Source organism: Aythya marila (assembly GCF_965140915.1).
Source record: "Aythya marila genome assembly, chromosome: W".
Taxonomy (NCBI): Eukaryota; Metazoa; Chordata; class Aves; order Anseriformes; family Anatidae; genus Aythya; species Aythya marila.
The window spans coordinates 9,284,800-9,303,959 of NC_139081.1; the positions used below are offsets into that span (position 1 = coordinate 9,284,800).

Consider the following 19,160-nt stretch of genomic DNA (forward strand, 5'->3'; position numbering starts at 1 on the left):
TTGTTAAGCAACTCGGCCTTCAGCCCTATGTATCCTATTCCTCCCGGATCAAAGGGAAACATATCCATCTCGTTTTCAAGGCCAATAAGGCCTGGATCAAAAGGCACGTCCAGGTTACCAGGGGGCGTAACAGCAAAGGCCTGCGATGGCAGTAGCGGCGGGGGGGGGCCAATGGTGTAGCAGAAGGATCAGTGGATGAGCCTGCAGCTCCCTCACTATCTGGCAAAACCACACGTTTCTGATTGTGGTCCCACATGGCTCTTTAAGGCCTCAGTCTGCTCACCAGGTGCCGAGCAATCCCACTGCAACCTTGTCGTTTTTAGTAGCAGAGTCCCACACCTGGACCTCAATTTGGTCAGGATCATAAACTGATTGTTAATAAAGGGAATAAGCTGTAAAGTTACCAGGACAGTCTTTGTTTGTAAGGACGTATGATTCCCCATAATGCGCAACTGCTTACCTTCGGCCAGCGAGGGGCAGTTGTGTGCGTGGGTCTGCTTCTCTCAGCTTGAGCTTCTTTCCAGCTCCGGTTGAGAGAGGGAGTTAGGAGAATACAATAACTCACTAACCTTTTAGAAAAGAATTTACTAACTTTTAGAAAAGGGGGAACTGAGAGAGGGAGTTAAGGGAATCTTATCAAGTAGAGATAGAGTGCTGACAGCATGAAACTAGGATGGTGCAAATTAATTAAAGCAAGAAGCCTTGGGCCCCTTTACCAAGGTCAGTCTCTTGATAAGAGTGTGAGCCTATCTCAAACTGGCAGAAACTGGTCCTGCAGATGGACAAGGGCCAAGGAGCAACTGAGTCTGTGCAGAGACAAGAGGTCAACTAGCGGTGACGAGGAAGAGTCATCAATCTTCATCCCCACGACCCCTGACGACCACCACCAGGAGACACTGCGCAAGCACAGAGGGGAGGAGTTTATGGAAATGACTCCTTGGAACTAATTTTAATATGAAGCGGGGACAGGTTATGAATATGTATAGGTATAGTGTGAAACTTCATGCATATGTAACTCTTTGCTGCATATAACCAAAGCAAGTTGCCACATCAGGTGCGCACGACTTTGGAGGGACTACCCCCCCGTGGTGCTTCCCAGTGATAAATAAACATACCTACTTTACAATCTTACTGATTGTGGAGTCCATTTTCCACAAGTCACGGCACCTATTTCCAGCGACTTTCTATACGAGCTTCTTTGAGCGGTTTGCTGAGTTTGGCCGAACCTATCTTCATGAGGCAATCAATGTCCCTGTTCCTGTCCTGGTCCCTGTTCTGCTGACTATCAAGATTGGGGGTTGGAACTATATGGTCTTTAAGGTCCTTTTCAACCCAAGCCATTCTATGATTCTGATGCAAACGTAGTAGTATGCAACTGGTGAAAGCTTCAAGAAACCAAATCTAAAAATGCAGCAGCTCACGCAAAGCCATTTTACTGCAGCTGAATCTGAATCTAACCAATGTCAATAGTCATTATTTCTTTTCCCTTTATAGCACATCTGTATATTTTTATTTTCATTGTGTGTATATACATGAGTTTTAGTTGCAAAATGCAGAAGCTAGCACATGCAACTACCATGTAAAAAGATCTTTTCTACTTTTTAGCTCTGAAAAATGCCATGTCCTGCCTCAGAGCATGCTCAGTAGTAAATAGTTCATCTTGTACTGCAACAAAATTCAAATTTTTTTGCCCTGTGTATACTGTCAGTAAATGTGATATGGCCATGAAAGTGCACAATTTGTGCAGCACCGAATGTAGTACTAAATCCTGAGATTTTATATTGAAATAGTTGTTAAAGGGAGAACAGAGAACAAATAGGAGATGCCTGACTTAAAATGGAATAGCAAATCCCTATTAGTTACCTGCGCAGTCATCAGAGAACACAGAAGTAGAAAAGAAAGAAACAGAGAAGAGAATAAGGAAGAAACCTAGCAAGCAGCTAAGCACCACACAGCCGCTTGCTCACTCACTTCTCCCCGCCTTAGTGGGATAGGGGAAAGAATTAAAAAAGATAAAAGTGTGAGAACTTGTGGGGTGAGATAAAGACAGTTTAACAAGAAAGAAAGTGAGGGAAGAAAAAACAAACAAACAAAAAAACACTAAATGATGCACAATGCAATTGCTCACCACCAGCCAATTGAAACCCAGCCAGACCCCTATCAGTGGCAGCCACCCCAGCCAACTTCTCTCAGTTTTATGGTTGAGCATGATGTCATATGGTATGAAACATCCCTTTGGCCAGCTTGAGTCAGCTGTCCTGGTTCTGTCCCTTCCCAGCTCCTTGTACACCCCCAGCCTCCTCACCGGCAGGGCAGTATGAGAAGCAAAAGGCAGTTTATGATCTGTCTTTATATAGGTTCTGAAGCTGTATATAGTTTTTCTCCCTCTTTTTTTTTTTTTTTTTAAATGAAAGCCATACAGGACACGACATGACTTTGTTATTTCATACAAAATCATTGTGCATTATAGTATATGCAAGCAATAATATAATTATATGTATGACATCAACACATTAATAATATTTTTAATATATCTACTTAGAATTTCAATGTACTGAAATAATTTATCTATATCAGAAAATAAATTTAATCTTCCAAGCAAACTTAAGGAACTACTTAGAAATGTCTTTTTAAGATTTAATAAATCTTCAAACTACCACCTTTGGCGCGCAAGCGCGCGGAGGGTAAGTCTACGCCTGGGGAGACAACTCCCCTTTCTAGTAACTTCCCTGATTTGGAACGTCATCACTGCGCGCCACGACTGAGCTGAGTTGTTTCTGGTCGCCGCTTTGGGAGTGAGGCTGTGGCGCGTAGGACTCGTTTGGAAGTTCGTGGTTGAGCGAGTTAGGCCCCACCCGTCATGTCGGAGAGCGCGGAGAGCCCTGTGGGGGCCCATACTCCTCCTGAGTCCTCTGCTCAGGGTTCCACTGCTGCTGAGCCGCGGATCATCAAAGTGACAGTGAAGACCCCCAAGGAGAAGAAGGAGTTTGCTGTGCCCGAGACCAGCAACGTCCAGCAGGTGAGAGGCTTAGGGGCGGCGGAAGAGAGGGGCGGGCAGGGGCGGCGGAAGAGAGGGGCGGCGGGGTGCAGTCCTGCCCTGCCCTGCCCGGGGTAAGAGCCTTCGCCTGCGGTTTCCACTTCTCGCATTGTAGGGTGGAGAGGGCCTTTCGCAATGATAAAGCAGCTCCAGCTTATCCGAACTGTTTTTATCGGCTCTATTGGGTGAGTACCGGGGCTGGCCCGGCCTTGTGGAGTGTGCTGCTAACTGAAGCTAGTGGGAGTGGTGAAGAAACCTGCTGCTTTGTTTCCACCGCGACTCCTCTTCTTTCTGTTGCAATGCTGAGAGCTGGCCTTGGGAAGTGGATGTAGCTTCGTCTCTAAATTCTGAGTTGCCCTGCTGAGCTGACTCAGTTTGACAGTAGGAGGTTTGTTAGCTAACTAGTGCAACTGTAGAAAACATACTACTGTCATGTATATGATTGCATATAGTGACAACACATTTTTTTAAATCTAAAACTGACTAGAAACAGCGAGTAGGCTATGGCAAACATCTCAGTTTTAGAAAAGCCATGTATTCAGGCCGTATATAACTTCGACTACAAATAGCACAGCTTCTTCTCTGTTTGGTTTTTAGGGTCTGATAACTGAATTGTTAGGGTTTTTGTTCTGCGTTTTTATGGAAGTTAGTGTCCAGTTATGCCTTTGGCTCAAGAGAAACAGTGGCACCTACTGAATCATTGATGCTATTTCCTGCAACAGTTATGTTTTCTTTGGAGAGGCTTTCCATGTGAATATTGACCAAGACTTAATTTGTTTAGGGGGCTACAAAACAGAAAAAGTGCAGTAAATGCTGGTATTTCTTTCAAGTTTTTATTCTTGGGGCAGTTCAAGATTCAAATATTTTTATACCAATATTTGGCTTATAAGTGTTCCAGGCATAAGTTTCATTGGTCTGCTCTCCACCTGCCAGATAGGTGAGATTACGACCAGTGAAGACGAGTTTAGCAGCTGCAGTATTGCATGGTATCTGCTACTCTGTAAGCTTAATTTCTAGGCTTTTCCACCAAAGATGAAATTGTTGTCTGCTTTTGATTTTGTCTAGTGTTTTCCCAGCAATCTCAATCTGAAATGGGCCCTTTTTCACTTCTCTGTTCTTCATAGACTTGTGAATAGCATCAATGTAGCTGTTATAAAATTCTTTGTAGTTACTTAAAAACAAACAAACAAAGAAGAACCCCATATGCTGGATATAACTTAAGGATCACATTTGTCCTGAAAAGTGGTTTGATCGCAATAAGACTGAGTACTGCAGGAGTTATAAACAAATTCACTTACGATGTAAATTTTGTAATGCATCTAACCTTAATAAGACTATTTCAAATGTGAATCCCAATGGTAATTTCAGGTTTGTCTAGTAGACAGTTATCTTAAAACTGAAATAGTTAAGCTAACAAAACTGTAATTCTTTATTGAAACCAGTCATAAAAATTAATGATTAATATAATGTATTGCTTTAAAACAATTATGGATGATGAAGATATCTTAAACTTTAAACACTTTATTGGTATCCATTTGAGGTAATATTAACAGGTTAGACTTGCAGTTGAATTTCCATTACTGAGAAGTAAGACTGCTCTTGTCCCTGTGGGCCCCCCATTTGCATTTCCCAGACCAAGTTACAGATAGTACAAAAGATTGCAGGACTTACAGTCTCTGTAGTGTGACTAGTATTGGCTATTTTTCTTAAAATGTCAAAATAATGTGTTAATAATAAGCATCAACAATAGATGCGATATTTCTAGAGCTAGCCCAGAAAATATGTTAGCCTCAAATAAGAAACAAATTGAGTATTTGTTCAAATGCATCTGGGATCAGCAAGTGAATTGTTTTGTTGGTATAGGCAAGCCAGCAATGTCTGCCCTATTTGCAGGTGAGTTCAGGACTTTTTTTTCCACACAACTGAATGACTTTTATTTTGCTGTATATTCCCATAGCTAATATTATGGCTTAGTGACTTAGCTTGTTTTTGTTTACAGTCATTTCAGGATACTGCCAGAACAAAACCGTAAGATTTTAAAGTAAATATTTTAGGTTATTGAGGCTAAATTTAGGGCTACAAAAAATGTATTTTATGTTGCTTCACTGATTGTAAGTCAGGTTTGCAACTGCTCAAAGTTGATGAATTTTTTCATCTGTTTGAAGACTTCAGCAACATAATTTGTTATTGCTGTGCCTCTAGAACAGGCATAGGTTAGAATGGAAATGAACACACAAGTCAAGTACAAAGCCACTGCAGGAGGTGAGTTGATTGTGTCACCCATCTGTCTTTATTTTCTGTGGTACGGCTTGGTTCAGTATTAGGATAAGGACCAAATATTTGCTTACTTGATTTGGTAAGATACTGAACTTAGAGGCCCATACACTGTTCTGTATAAAGACTTGTATTCATGATAGGTAAGGATGAATACCTATAAGCCTGCTGATTTGAAATACATAGGAGACTTTAGCTCAGTTAGCTCTATTTATCTTTCTTTATGTATTCATGACAATACAGTCTGTGCGATTCCTTGTGTAGTAGGTTTGACTTAAGTGTCTTTTTAGAATCATAGAGTCATTAAGGTCGGAAAAGACCTCCGAGATCATCTGGTCCAACCATCCATCTACCACCAATATCACCCACTAAACCATGTCCCTAAGTACAATGTCCAACCTTTCCTTAAACACCCCCAAGGATGGTGACTCCACCACCTCCCTAGGCAATCTGTTCCAATGCCTGACTACGCTTTCTGAGGGAAAAGAATGTCTCCTAATTTCCAACTTAAACCTCCCCTGGAGCAACTTGAGGCCATTCCCTCTACCCCTATCGCTGGTTATCTGCGAGAAGAGGCTGACTCCCCTCTCCCCACAACTTCCTTTCAGGTAGTTGTAGAAAGCAATAAGGTCTCCCCTGAGCCTCCTCTTCCCCAAACTAAACAACCCCAGTTCCCTCAGCCGCTCCTCATAGGACTTGTGTTCCAGACCTTTTACCAGCTTTGTAGCCCTTCTCTGGACATGCTTCAGGGCCTCAGTGTCCTTGTAGTGAGGGACACAGTTCCTAAAGCTGAACACAGTACTCGAGGTGCAGCCTCACCAGAGCAGAGTACTGGGGACGATCACCTCCCTGGTCCTGCTGGCTATGCTATTGTTGATGCAAGCCAAGGTGCCGTTGGCCTTCTTGGCCGCCTGGGCATGCTGCTGGCTCATGTTCAGGCGAACATTGACCAATATCCCCAGATCCTTTTCCTCTGCTTTCTAGCCACTCTGCCCCAAGCCTGTAGCATTGCATGGAGTAGTTGTGGCCAAAGTGCAGGACCCTGCACTTAGCCATGTTGAACCTCATCCCATTGGCTTCTGCCCATTGATCCAACCTGTCCAGGTCCCTCTGGAGGAGGGCCTTCCTACCCTCTGGTGGATCGATACTTCCCCCCAACTTGGTGTTGTCTGCAATTTTACTGAGGCTGCACTCAATTCCCTTGTCCAAAACGTCAGTAAAGATGTTAAAGAGGATGGGCCACAACACTGACCACTGGTGACCAGTTGCCAGCTAGATTTCACTCCATTCACCACCACTCTCTGGACCCAACCATTCATCCAGTTCTTAACTCGGCAAAGAGCATACCTGTTTAGTAAAACTCAGACACAGAGAAAGCAGTCATGTTACAGGCTACTCATACATTTCTATGTATGAATCTTTTCTTAGTGAGTGACTTGAATTGAGTGCTGAGGTGTTGGAATAGGTTATGTTAAAAGCAATTTTACTTTTCTTTTATTCTTTTTACCCTGTATCTTTTAATATGAACGTATCAGCAGTTGCAGAGTTGAAGATTTTGTTGTAATTGATTCAGAGTTACCATCCACCAACATGTATGCAGGCTGCAATATATCAAATTATGCATTTTATGAATGCTGCAACTCCAAAACTGAATAACATAGCTTGTTTTATATTCCTTAATTATTAAGCCAACAGTTTGGTTATAGCAACTATGCAATATTAATTTTAGAAACTTGCCAGTTCTTGCAGAGAATTCTATGTTTATCTGAAAATTTCAGGGTAATGTCCATTTGGAAAACTTAGTAAAATCAAGTTGCGTTCATATAAGCATAGGAAGTGTTTTTCAGTTTTTTCTCTGTTTTTATTGAACTTCAACCGTTTAATGGAATCTTTCTTCAGTGAGAAATATAGTTTTCAGTAGTAGTAGATATTGTCAGTTTGTAGTATATTCTTTAATTATATACCTGAAAATTCTACTTTCTGTACTACACTGAATTATAAATAAACTTACTTACTAAATTGTGTATAAATGTATATGGAGTGTGTTGGGATTCTGTTCATTTACAAGTGGAGATCTGGTTAGAGTTGTATTCTCTGCGTAAAATTTGAACGAAGACTATCATTTAAATCCATAAATCAGTGAACTGCTATTCCTATTAAAATATATAGTTGAAAGTTTAAGTCATCAAGGGTATGATTCTATGATTTTATGACTTAAAACAACAGTTCTGAACGAGATTTTATTTTTTCAAATGACATTGTAATAGAACGGCGATTTGAGAAACTGTGGGAACTGTGAAGTTCTGACCTCTAGATATAAACCTTTGCTTTAATGTTTCCAGCACTGTGCTCAAAAGAGAGTTTGGTTTGGGAAGAGTCAGCAACTTCACTGTTTTTTTTTTATTGTCATCTAGATAAAGGTTATAACTCTGTTTTCAAAGCAGTCACAGTTTTAGAGGCCTGCTTTACGTTGTTTTCAGTGGAAGTTGGATGTTTAATTCTATGGGGACTCTTGGCCTAATGTAATCTGATTTTGAAGTGTATCATATTAAACCAAGGTTGAGAGAAATTGAGAAAAAATCTCATAATTCATTTTCTTTAACAGCATTTTGTCATGTGAATGGGCACTAATGCCATCAAAAACAGGAGCTATCATAGCATACTGTGGGTCAGCAGAAAGCTTTTGAATCATATAGCAGTAACATCAAAAGATGACAGTTTGGGTTTTAAGCCTTTTTTTTTTTTTTTTTTTTTTTTTTTTTTTTTTTTATTAGGATAATTTGGCCTAGGAAGGTCCTGTAAAAAAGATAGGACCTTTATATCCATAAAAAAAATATCAGATATTTAAGTTAATGTTTGAAGAATGGATCTGTTCTGCAAAATAGCTGTACGAAATAGTCTCCTTTTTAGTCAGCTGTTATACTTAATGTGTATGAAAAGACGTTGGCTTTATTCAGTGACAAAATGTTTGCTAAAACTAGCTGAACTATGAGAGTGCAAGTTGAATTCTCTCTACTTTTTTTTTTCTCAGAACTGAGCATCAATAGAGTGCATCACCTAAGCTTGTCAAAACCTTCACAGATGATCAAGTTGAGCAGGTGTAATAAGTTCTAACTTAATTTGTGGAGCTTGCTCTCTTCTGTTGCTGTTGAACAAAAGAGCAGAGTTTTGTTAGAGTATTGGGTTTTGTGGATTTGAAGATATTTGGCATGGAAGTCATTGAGAGTGTAAACAAAACTGTTTGAGTGCTACTAAAAACATTCTCAAGGTGAAAAATTATTCTGTCCTGTAAAAATAAAATTTGTTTCTGTTAACTCTAAATGTTTTAAATTAAAAAAAAAAAAAAAAGTAAAATGGTAATCCAGGCAAGGCACTTCAACTTTCAACCAAAAAACAAACAAACAAACAAAAACAAACACGGGAAAACCAACTTGTATTGAAAATGTTTTTCAGGATTTTATTTGTACAGATACACAGATCATAGAATATCCTGAGTTGGAAGGGACCAGTAAGGATCATCAAGTCCAACTCCTGCCAATTCCTGCACTCTTCCTTCAGCAAAAAGCTTGCTATAGATGTGTTGATCTGTTATTGATTGTATCTTTGCTAACAATAATCAGGAGATTCATTTGCAAAATATTTTAGATGGTAACCTAGATTTTTATATGGTCTTCTGTTGTGGATGAAACATAAAACGGGTGGTTTTTGTTCATATCTTCCCTTTCAGAAGCCGAGAGGTTGTGCTGAATGCAAGTGGTACTGATGAAGAGACCTGACGCTGTTTTGCAGTTCTGTTGGGCTTTTAATGTAGATATGATTCAATTATACAAAACTGTAGCTCAGCATTCACAATAGTCATTATACTGGCTGGAAAGAGATCCCTTGCACATATGGATCATTTGCATATATAGTTATAGGAGTGTTTTGGTTTGTTTTTGTGGTCAAGGTACACAGACGCATTCATTTCTTACTGTAGTACTGTTTCTACAGGTGGCTGCACGTTACTAGAGAAAGGGAAGTGTTAATATGCTTTGATACCTGTATATTGGTAACATTTAGTGTGGATAGGCTCTATGATAAGTGTCTTGTTTCCTTGACCTCATGGATAAATATCTATTTTTAAAAATGTGCAACAATGTTTAGGAGTTGAAATAGTGTGGACGTTGATTATACTACAGCATTGGCAATCTGATGGCAATTAAGTTGTTGATAGTAAACAAGTTTGGATAAACTATGTTACTTTTTGATCTGGCACAGTATGGTAGTTCTTTATTCTTGTGTTATCTCTGTATCAGATTATTAGGATTTATGCTGTTTTTAATGTCACAGTGGAATGTGTATTCTTAAGAATAGTTAACCAAAAAAATGCAGAATGGGAAGCAACTGCCTACACAATTTCTCTGCAGAAAAAGACCTAGAGATTATAGTTAGCTGTTAAATGAATCAACACTGTGTTTTCCCCATATGGATTTTTTTCACTTTTTACTTACAAATTATAATAATAGCTTTCAAGGTGTAGATTCCTTTGGTTTGAAGTAGGGATAAGAATTCATATGGATTATTGTTGCCAGTTTTGATTCCTACATTACAGGAAAATATGGTTGGATTTAAAAATCTAGAGTGATGGGAGTGATTTGATAAGAAAACAACCCTCAAGGAAATATTAGCCTTACTGCAACCTTTTATTCTGAGGAGAAAAACAATTGTCCGTGGTGGACAGGACAATGAAGAAATAGGATAGTGAAGCACTGAAACAGATTTCTTAGAAGAAAACTATGGAGTCTCTGTCACTGGGGACCTCTTAGAACAGATTAGATAAACATGTCAGAATAATTTAGGTGAGTAACCCACTTCAGGCAGGAATAGATTAAATGACTTCCTAGAATAGGCTTGCAAGCCTAAATATTACTGTTATAAATGAGGTCTCAACTCAATCTGAATTTTGTAATATTTATAAAACAAATATTTCTAAAAGGTATAAAAGGCAAGTAAACAGCGCTGGGTGTGCAAGGAGTCTACACTCCACCAACACGCACACACGAACATCAAACATTCTAAATATACAGAACGTTGCTTTACATACTAAACCCAAGTATGCCTATACATATGTACAATCAGGAAAGGTAACAAACAATCCTTTCAGTTCCATGACTTAACAGTCTCCATTTTTCCATTCCTTTTGAACAATATGTCTCGCTTTAAGTTGTCAAGCAACTCAGTCTTCAGGCCTTATGTATCCCATTCTTCCCAGATTGAAGAAAAGCATATCCATTTACTTTTCAAGGCCAATAGGCCTGGGTCAAAAAGCACGTTCAGGTCAGCAGGGGGCGTAACAGCAAAAGCGTTCGATAGCTGTAGCAGCAGAGGCCGATGGCGATGGCGTAGCAGTTGGATCAGTAAAGGAGCCCGCAGTTCCCTCACTCTCTGGCAAACCACACGTTCCTGACTGTGGTCCTCCCACATGGTTCTTTAAGGCCTCAGAGATTGCTCACCAGGTGTCGAGCAATCCCACTGCAACATTGTCGTTTTTAGTTGCAGAGTCCCACACCTTGACCTCAATTTGGTCCCATATTTCAGGCTCATAAACTGTCCAATTGTTAAGAAGGAGAATAAGCTGTAAGGCTACCAGGACAGTCTTTGTTCCTAAGGACGTATGATTCCCCATAATGCGCAACTGCTTACCAGTGAGAGGCAGTTCTGTGCACGGGTCCGCTTCTCTCCAGCTCCACTGCGCCTGTTTCCAGCGACTTTCTGTGCGAGCTTCTCTGAGCAGTTTGCTGAGTCTGTCCAAACCCATCTTCATGAGGCAATCAAAGTGCCTGTTCCCGTCGTGGTCTCCATTCTCCTAGCCTGTTCCTCTTCACTTTCTTTTTCCTGCTTCTTTATCGATGTAACTTCGATAAAGTTTTTTTTTTGTTTTGTTTTGTTTTTTTTTTTTTTAAATCTTGAGGGCAGTTTCCCCTCTTATACCCTTCTCTCCACAGCAGTTCTTTTCAAAACAACTTTTCATTGGTCAGACAACGTTGAATGTAACAACAACAGCAAACACCCAGAAACATCCATGCCTTAACGGCTGGAGAACAAGAAACCAGAGACTGCATGGAGTCTCCTGAATCACCCTTCTTTGTTCCCTCTAAACTCTTTTATATTCCTGATGGCCTCATTGTTAAGAGTCTAATGTTATCTCAGTCATGGGGTTTTCCAACCCCCATGGCCACATTCCCAAATCTCCACCTTCTTTATTAATATCAGCCATTTTCTTGACAGGAATTACCACTCCATATATAACAATTACCAATGTAAAGGTTAACTTAGATGTTTCTCTAAGAACTGGAATTGTGTGATCAGACTTCTGACTGAGTGCTACCTGCTACCCAGGCACAGACTTCTTACCTCTTGTGTCTTAGACGCGTTATTTTGGTATCTCTCATCTCCTCCTACACTATAAATCCTTTCAATTAGGGACTTGCCTTCAGAGTATAATACAGTGGGGTTTTCCTTTGTTAGTCCTTCCTGTTATAAGATAATGATTTAATAATAAATCATTGCAAGGTTAATATTTGGGGTTCCTGTATGGGAGCTGTACTGGGTTTGTGTGGCAACGTTTTGGTAGCAGGGGGCTGCAGGGGTGGCCTCTGTGAGTACAATCCAGAAGTTGCCCCATGTTAGAGAAAGGGCCAAATTCAGCCAGCTCCAAAGGGACCCGTCACTGGCCAGAGTCGAGCTACACCTCTGTGAGAGCAGATTTAAGGGGGGGGGGGGGGGGGAGGGAACTGCTGCGCAGCAGCAGCTGGGAGAGTGAGGAGTGAGGAACAGCCCTGCAGACATCAAGGTCAGTGAAAAAGGATGGGGAGGAGGTGTTCCAGGTGCCGGAGCTGAAGTTCCCCTGCAGCCTGCGGAGAGGACCATGGTGGAGCAGGCTGTCCCCCTGCAGCCCGTGGTGTACCCAATGGTACAGACCCATATTTGGAGCAGTTCTTGAAGAGCTGCTGCCAGTGGGAAGTCCATGCAGGATCAGTTCATGAAGGACGGCATCCCATGGGAGGGATCCCATGTTGGAGCAGGGGAAGAGAGTGACCGTGAAGGAGTGGCGGAGGTGAAGTACTATAGACTGACTGCAGCCCCCGTTCCCCTGTGCCACTTGAGGGGAGGAGGTTGAAGAGGGTGGATGGGGGGAAGGTGGTTTTAGTTTTTCTTTGTTTCTTGCTTCTCTAGCTTGTTAGTAATAGACAATAAATTCCTCTAATCTTCCTTTGCTGAGTCTGTTTTGCTTGTGACAGTAATTGTTGAGCGATCTCCGTCCTTGTCTCAACCCTTGAGCCCTTTTCATAATATTTTCTCCCCCTTTCCCTTTGAGGAGGGGGAGAGAGAGAGCGGTTGTGGTGTAGCTCAGCTGCCCAGCTGAGTAAACCACCACAGGAGCTCACTAGGGTGTTTGAAATGAGATTCTTTTAAAATAACGTTTACCTTACTAATTTTAAAATGTTAAATATGTTGAACTTCAGGAGGGTTTCCTAACTGCCTAACATGGGAATAGAAATGTTGTTTTTGCAGAGTTACATTGTTTAGAGGAAAGGAATGTGGTATTGAGATATGCTTACAGTGATAAGAAAGCTTAGCAGACAACTTTGTAAAATGCAGACCACCAGACTCCTTAGAGCAATTAGGTGAAAATCACAAAATCACGGTGTCAAGTCAGATAAGTGAAGAAACATTACCACTTCAAACAGTGAAAAAGTCAAAAGGAATTTGAAATTTAACAGGCCGGCAACTGAAGGCCATGCATTGTCTGTGAAGCATCGGATAGGATAGATTGTGAACCTGGATTACCCACTCAGTGGGGAAACAGGGGAGGGTCCTGTCATCAAAAAGTATATGAACTGTGTTTTGGAACTAGTAGGCGCGCTCCCCTGCTTGTGGGGTGCCCACTATTGCAATTGCGAGTAAATTACTACTTCACTGAGATCCTCGCCTGAGTCAAGTTATTGGCTATGGAGTGTTTCTAACATCCTTTCAGAAACAGTCTACTGACTAGTCACATTGAATAAAGTGATGTTTTTCTTATCAAGTTATTTCTTAATGTTTTTCTTGAATATTTGCCTTTTCATGTTTTGTGAAATAATTACTTTTTCTATGAGAGTACTTCTCTGCAGAATAGTGAATCTCAGTCAAAATTCAGTTGAAGCATAACCTGGTTATATTCCTGGTTAAGAATGCAGGAAGGGATACAATAGCTTACCAGGTTCCATTGTTTTAATGAGGGTATGATTTTAGCTGTCAGCTTAAATATGTGACTATTCACCGTGCCCTGGGCTGGAAGCACATTTCATGTAGCTGTCATGAGTTGGTGGCTCCACTCTCTCACCCAAAGAAGTAACCTTTGACTGTACAGAAAGGAATACTAGTTCTGATTCATGGGAGGCAGCAATATTACGTTCAAGAAGAAAGGGTACTGTTACTTTTGGTGCTAGCACAAATGTGACAAATTGTATCCTCACTATGCCAGCAACAGATAATATATATTATTCAATATGCCAATAAAACTGTGTTATGGGTATGTGCTTGACTGCTCCACTTAAAGACTTCACTGTGGCTTCAAATTTTTGTTATTGCCATCTATATAGTTAGTACTATAGATATGAAACACTTGGCTTCCTTTGTACAGAAAAAGAATGACTTGATTTCTCTTTTGGACAAAAAAAAAAGCTGAAAACTTACTGAATTATTTCTAGGTTGTGTAAAGCAGAACATATAGCACAAGTGGATTAGTATAATAAATGTGAGCAACAGTTCTGTGAATTATTAAAAATGTGATAGTTCAGTATTCAATATAATTTATTTTTTTTTAGTTCAAGGAAGAAATTTCTAAGCGTTTCAAGTCCCACACTGATCAACTTGTTCTGATATTTGCTGGAAAAATTTTAAAAGATCAAGATACTTTGATTCAGCATGGAATTCATGATGGACTCACTGTTCACCTGGTCATCAAAACACAAAACAGGTAACCTGAATTACGAGCGGTCTATTTACCTCTAAGAAATTAAAAATGTTCTTAATTATTGGTGTAATTGCTTTCTTTTGGACAAACCTAGATTTGACTACAGTACATTCAAAAGCAGTACAAATACTCTTGTTATGGAACAAGAGAGGCAACTCAAATTCTGTAAGGTTGTGGGGATGAGGCTAAGGATTCCTAAAACAAGATAAGGATTGAGGAAACAATTCATTGGCAGGCATTCTAGGCACGGGATGAAAAAGTGGTAATACCTGTGGTGATGCCCATCAATTTAATTTTTTGAAAGTCCTGTTCTGAAAAAGTGATGACAGGACAGATGTCTGAGAATCATAGAATGGTTGAGGTTGGAAGGGGCCCTCTGGAGGTCATCTGGTCTAACTCCCATGCTCAAGCAGGGACACCTAGAGCAGGTTGCCCAGAACCATGTCCATGTGGCTTTTGAAGATCTCTAAGCAGGGAGACTAAACCTCTCTGGGCAGCCTGTTTCAGTGCTCAGTCACCTGCGCAGTAAAGAAGTGCTTCTTGATATTGAGACAAAACCTCGTGTATTTCACTTTGTACCTGTTGTCTCTTATCCTGTTGCTGGGCACCACTGAAAAGAGCCTGGCTCTGTCTTCTTCATTTTACCCTCCCTTCATGTATTTATAGATATTGTTCCCCATGAGCTGCTTCTACTCCAGGTTAAACAGTCCCAGCTCTCTCTGCCCTTCCAGTCCCTTGATCAGCTTGGTAGCCTGGACTTTTTCCTGTAACTCTGTCTCTTGTGTGTTGGGGGACCCTGAATTCCATGCACTATTCCAGGTGTGGCCTCACTGGCCTTGAGTAGAGGGGAAGGATCACCTCCCTTGACCTGCTGGCAATGCATCACTTAATATGTCCCAGGATACCATTAGCCTTCTTAGCAGCAAGGGCACATTGCAGACTCGTGTTCAACTTGTCCATCAGAACCCCCAGATCCTTTTCTGGCAGGCTGCTTTCCAGCTGGGTGGTCCCCAAGCATGTGCTGGTGCCTGGGGTTGTTCCTCCACAGGTGCAGGACTTTCAACTTCCCATTGTTAAAACTCCTGAGGTTTGTGTCAGCCTAATTCTCCAGAATGTTTGGTCCCTCTAGATGGCAGCATGACCCTTAGCATATCAGCTGCTCTCTTTGGTTTCGTATCATCCATGAGTTTACTGAGTGCATAGTCTACCCCATGGTCCAGATCATTAATGATGATGTTGAACAGTAACAGTACTGGACCCAGTATTTACCTCTGGGATACACCACTATTTACTGACCTCCAACTAGACAAGGTTCCATTTATAACAACCCGCCGGACCTGGTGATTTGGCCAGTTTTTAACTGACTTTGCTGCCTGTCCATCAACAGCTTCTTTACGAGGATCTTATGGGAGATATTGTCAAAGACCTTCCTGAAGTCCGAGAAGGCAATATCCATTGCTCTTTCCTCATCCTACGGGCTGGTTATTTCATTACAGAAGCTTATCAAGTTGGTCAAGCAGGACTTGACTTCAGTGAATTCATGCTAATTATTCCTGATGATTTTTTTTTCTCTTTCATGTGCCTGGAAATGGTTTCCAGGACGAGCTATTCTATCACCTTCCCAGGTATTGAGATGAAGCTGACTGGCCTGTAGTCCATTGGGTCCTCCTTCTTGCCTTTCTTGAAGATAGGAGCAACATTTGCGTTCATCTCTTTCATCTAGTCCTTGGGCACTTCTCCCAATCACCACAAATGATCAAAGATGATTGACAGTAGCCTTGCAATGCCATCTACCAGCTCCCTCAGCACTTATGGATGCATCCCCATGGACTTATGTCCAGTTTGCTCAAGTATTCCCTGACCTGACATTTTTCCACCAACAGTACATCTTCCTTGTTCCTGACCTTTACCCCTGGTTTCTGGGACCTGGGATTCCTGAAGGCCAGTTTTGCTGATATAGACTGATGAGAAAGTATTCAATGCTTCATCCTTTTCCTTGTCTTGTCATTACATTGTTTCTCTATTAAATGGCGTTGTTTATTTTGTGTACTGGGTCTGGCTGGGATGGAGTTAACTTTCTTCATAGCAGTAGTGCTGCTTTGGATTTTTGACCAAAATAGTGTTGATAATGCACCAATTTTACTTATTTTTACTCTTGCTGAACAGTGCTTACATAGTACACGGTATCACTGTCTTCTGTTTCTCACTCTGTCCCGTGTGCCCCCCCTCCCCCCATAGGCTAGGAGTGGACAAGAGGTAGGAATACTTACTTGTCCAACTTGTAATTTTTTAACTTCTCTCTCCCTCAGATCACAAGATCACCCAGCTCAACAAACGCATGCTACTGGAAGTACTGCTACTGCATCAATATCAAGCAGTAATACCTCAACATCAACTTCAACAAATAGTAACTCTTTTGGCTTGGGTAAGAATGTTAGGTAACATGGTGGGTATTTTGAGTACCTTGATTTCAGGTAATAATCCTGTTTACGTTTGAATGTAGCTCCAGGGCTTAAATAAATAAATAAATATTACCAGTTACAAAAATTTTTGGTATTGGCTGTAAAAGGTTTCTTACCAATAAGTTATAAGGGGAGTTGTTTCCTTATTTTTTATATACAGAACTTCAGGCTTGTGATGTTTCATCTTCAGGTGCCACTGATGATGTATTCTGATAGTAAAAGTAATTAACTCCTTCTAGTCTCTAGAATAAACAGTTTTCCAGATTTACTATTACCTCCTAAAAATGTGGAACAACTTTGTGTGCTGAGCTCTGCAAAGGAGAACTTCATTAGTTCTTGGTACATCAGCAAAAAGAACTCTGCTTTTTGTTTAGGATAGGAAGTATGCATCATATTATGAGATCCCTGTTGGTGGTCTGTCCCTTCTTGGTGGTCAGGCTATAAATGATTTATTAAAAATGTATTGGAAAGTGTTGGGAAATAACCCAAGGCCCTGAAACTCAAGTATCCCTTGTATCTTAGCTATAGTAAAGTAGAATAAAAGCTGTTAGACTTGTAACAACTTATATTTCAGGTGAGGTTTGGGTTTTTAGATGTCTTGTTATGTAATGAAGTAACCTCTTTGTGGATGACTCCTTAACATCATTGCAAAGATGGAATTTCCATTGGTTTTCATTATTTTAAAGTGTGGGATATGTTTACATATTTAGAAAGAACCTGGATGTGTTTAGAAGTATACTAGAAACTGAAAGCTATGATTATATTTTTTCCTTCCTCTTAAAGGTGGTCTTGGAAGTTTGGCAAGTCTGAGTAGCCTGGGCTTAAATGCATCAAACTTTTCAGAGCTACAAAGTCAGATGCAACAACAACTGATGTCCAACCCAGAAGTGATGGTTCAGATAATGGAAAATCCATTTGTTCAGAGTATGCTTTCAAGTCCTGACCTGATGAGACAGTTAATTATGGCTAACCCTCAAATGCAGCAACTGATACAGAGAAATCCAGAAATCAGTCATATGCTAAATAATCCAGATATAATGAGACAGGTATGTAGAAAGAACTATTAAGTTCATGACTTTGATTATACTGTAACTGTGAACAAAAGAGCAAAATTGGCTATGCTTAGATGAGTGCTGAAATATCGTTGAAGAATTTAGGCTTGTTAGTGATCTTTTACAAACTTCCTATAGGAAATGTTTTTATTTTTAGTTGCTTGTGTCTGTAATGGGCTGATAACTCAGAAGAATTACAGCATAGTTTTGAAAGATGCTAAAAAACATATAATCATATCTTTTGAGTTTAGAATTGGATGACACTTGAAATCTTCTGTTATTCATCCAACAGTGAGTTTACCAAAAGTAATAATTCTCAAAAAAAAAAAATAAAAGCTTATTTCCAGTTTATTTAGAAGCAGTTGGGACTACACAGTTAAAAATCACGTAATGTAAGCTATGTCTTATGTGGCAGAGGGCATCGGGAAACAAAATGGAGGATTTTGAAAATAAAGGAATTGATTTTATCAGGTTCATGTTGTGAGAAAAATCTCAATTTTCTTCAGGCAGGATCTTCTGTGAAGCTATTTTATTCGCGATTGCAATGGCAGGCGTCCTGTCAATCAGGAGCGAATTTTATTAAACAAATCATAACCTTATATTCCCTATTACCCAATGCCTGATCACCTCCCCTCTTTCCTCATTGGTTGAGTACTACAGATTCACAAGCTACTCAATGCTCCTCTATACCATATATGTACAATTTTTCTATTTTTTCAACCCTTTAATTTCTCCTTTCTTATATTTTGACAACTTGTGTTCATTGTTTTACTGTTCTCACGCTGCTCATCCTGTTTTTCTCAACCTTCTACCTTATTTTAGAACAGTGAGGCCTTCTACCATCTGCTTATCTACTTAGCATTTCTCCTTATTCTGACTACACAACTACCTTGGAATACAGAAAAATAATTCTCTACTGCAAAAACACAACTTATTTTCTCACAATGTTATAAGATGAATGCTGTACCGAAGTTAGAAATGGTAAGAGTATATTGTGCTCAAACAGAGAAGAGAGAAGAACAGGATGGTACATTCAAGTTTTTTTCCCTGCTTTTTTTCAATGCTCTCTGACTCAACTAGCATACTGGTAGCTGTAACAGAAGTTTGACTAAATATCAAATACCACTGACTCCCGCTAAGATGACATCTGGTTTTGGCTTCAATCCTAATTTGAAACAGTTAGAAATTAGTAACTGACATACTGTTAAATGCTGATGTCTCCACTTTAGAATGTGTGCTGGATTTGGCTGGGATAGAGTTAATTTTCTTCATAGTAGCTTGCATGGTGTTATGTTTTGGATTTGTAATGAATTTTTTTAAAGGAAATTAAAGGTGCA

The 19,160-nt window shown here is 40.2% G+C and overlaps 1 protein-coding gene across 2 annotated transcripts in view; it reads left to right on the forward strand.

Annotated features, from left to right (window-relative positions):
• The first annotated feature begins 2,827 nt into the window (after nt 1-2,827).
• The window catches only part of LOC309889431 (ubiquilin-1-like), a 30,005-nt gene continuing 13,672 nt past the window's right edge, over nt 2,828-19,160 (forward strand). For both annotated transcript variants that reach the window (XM_082782268.1, XM_082782269.1), the window contains exons 1-4: nt 2,828-3,019; nt 14,161-14,312; nt 16,619-16,734; nt 17,555-17,817. In XM_082782268.1, the coding sequence (XP_082638394.1) occupies nt 2,861-3,019; nt 14,161-14,312; nt 16,619-16,734; nt 17,555-17,817 (690 nt within the window). In that variant the 5' untranslated portion in view covers nt 2,828-2,860. The remainder of the gene's footprint in view (nt 3,020-14,160; nt 14,313-16,618; nt 16,735-17,554; nt 17,818-19,160) is intronic.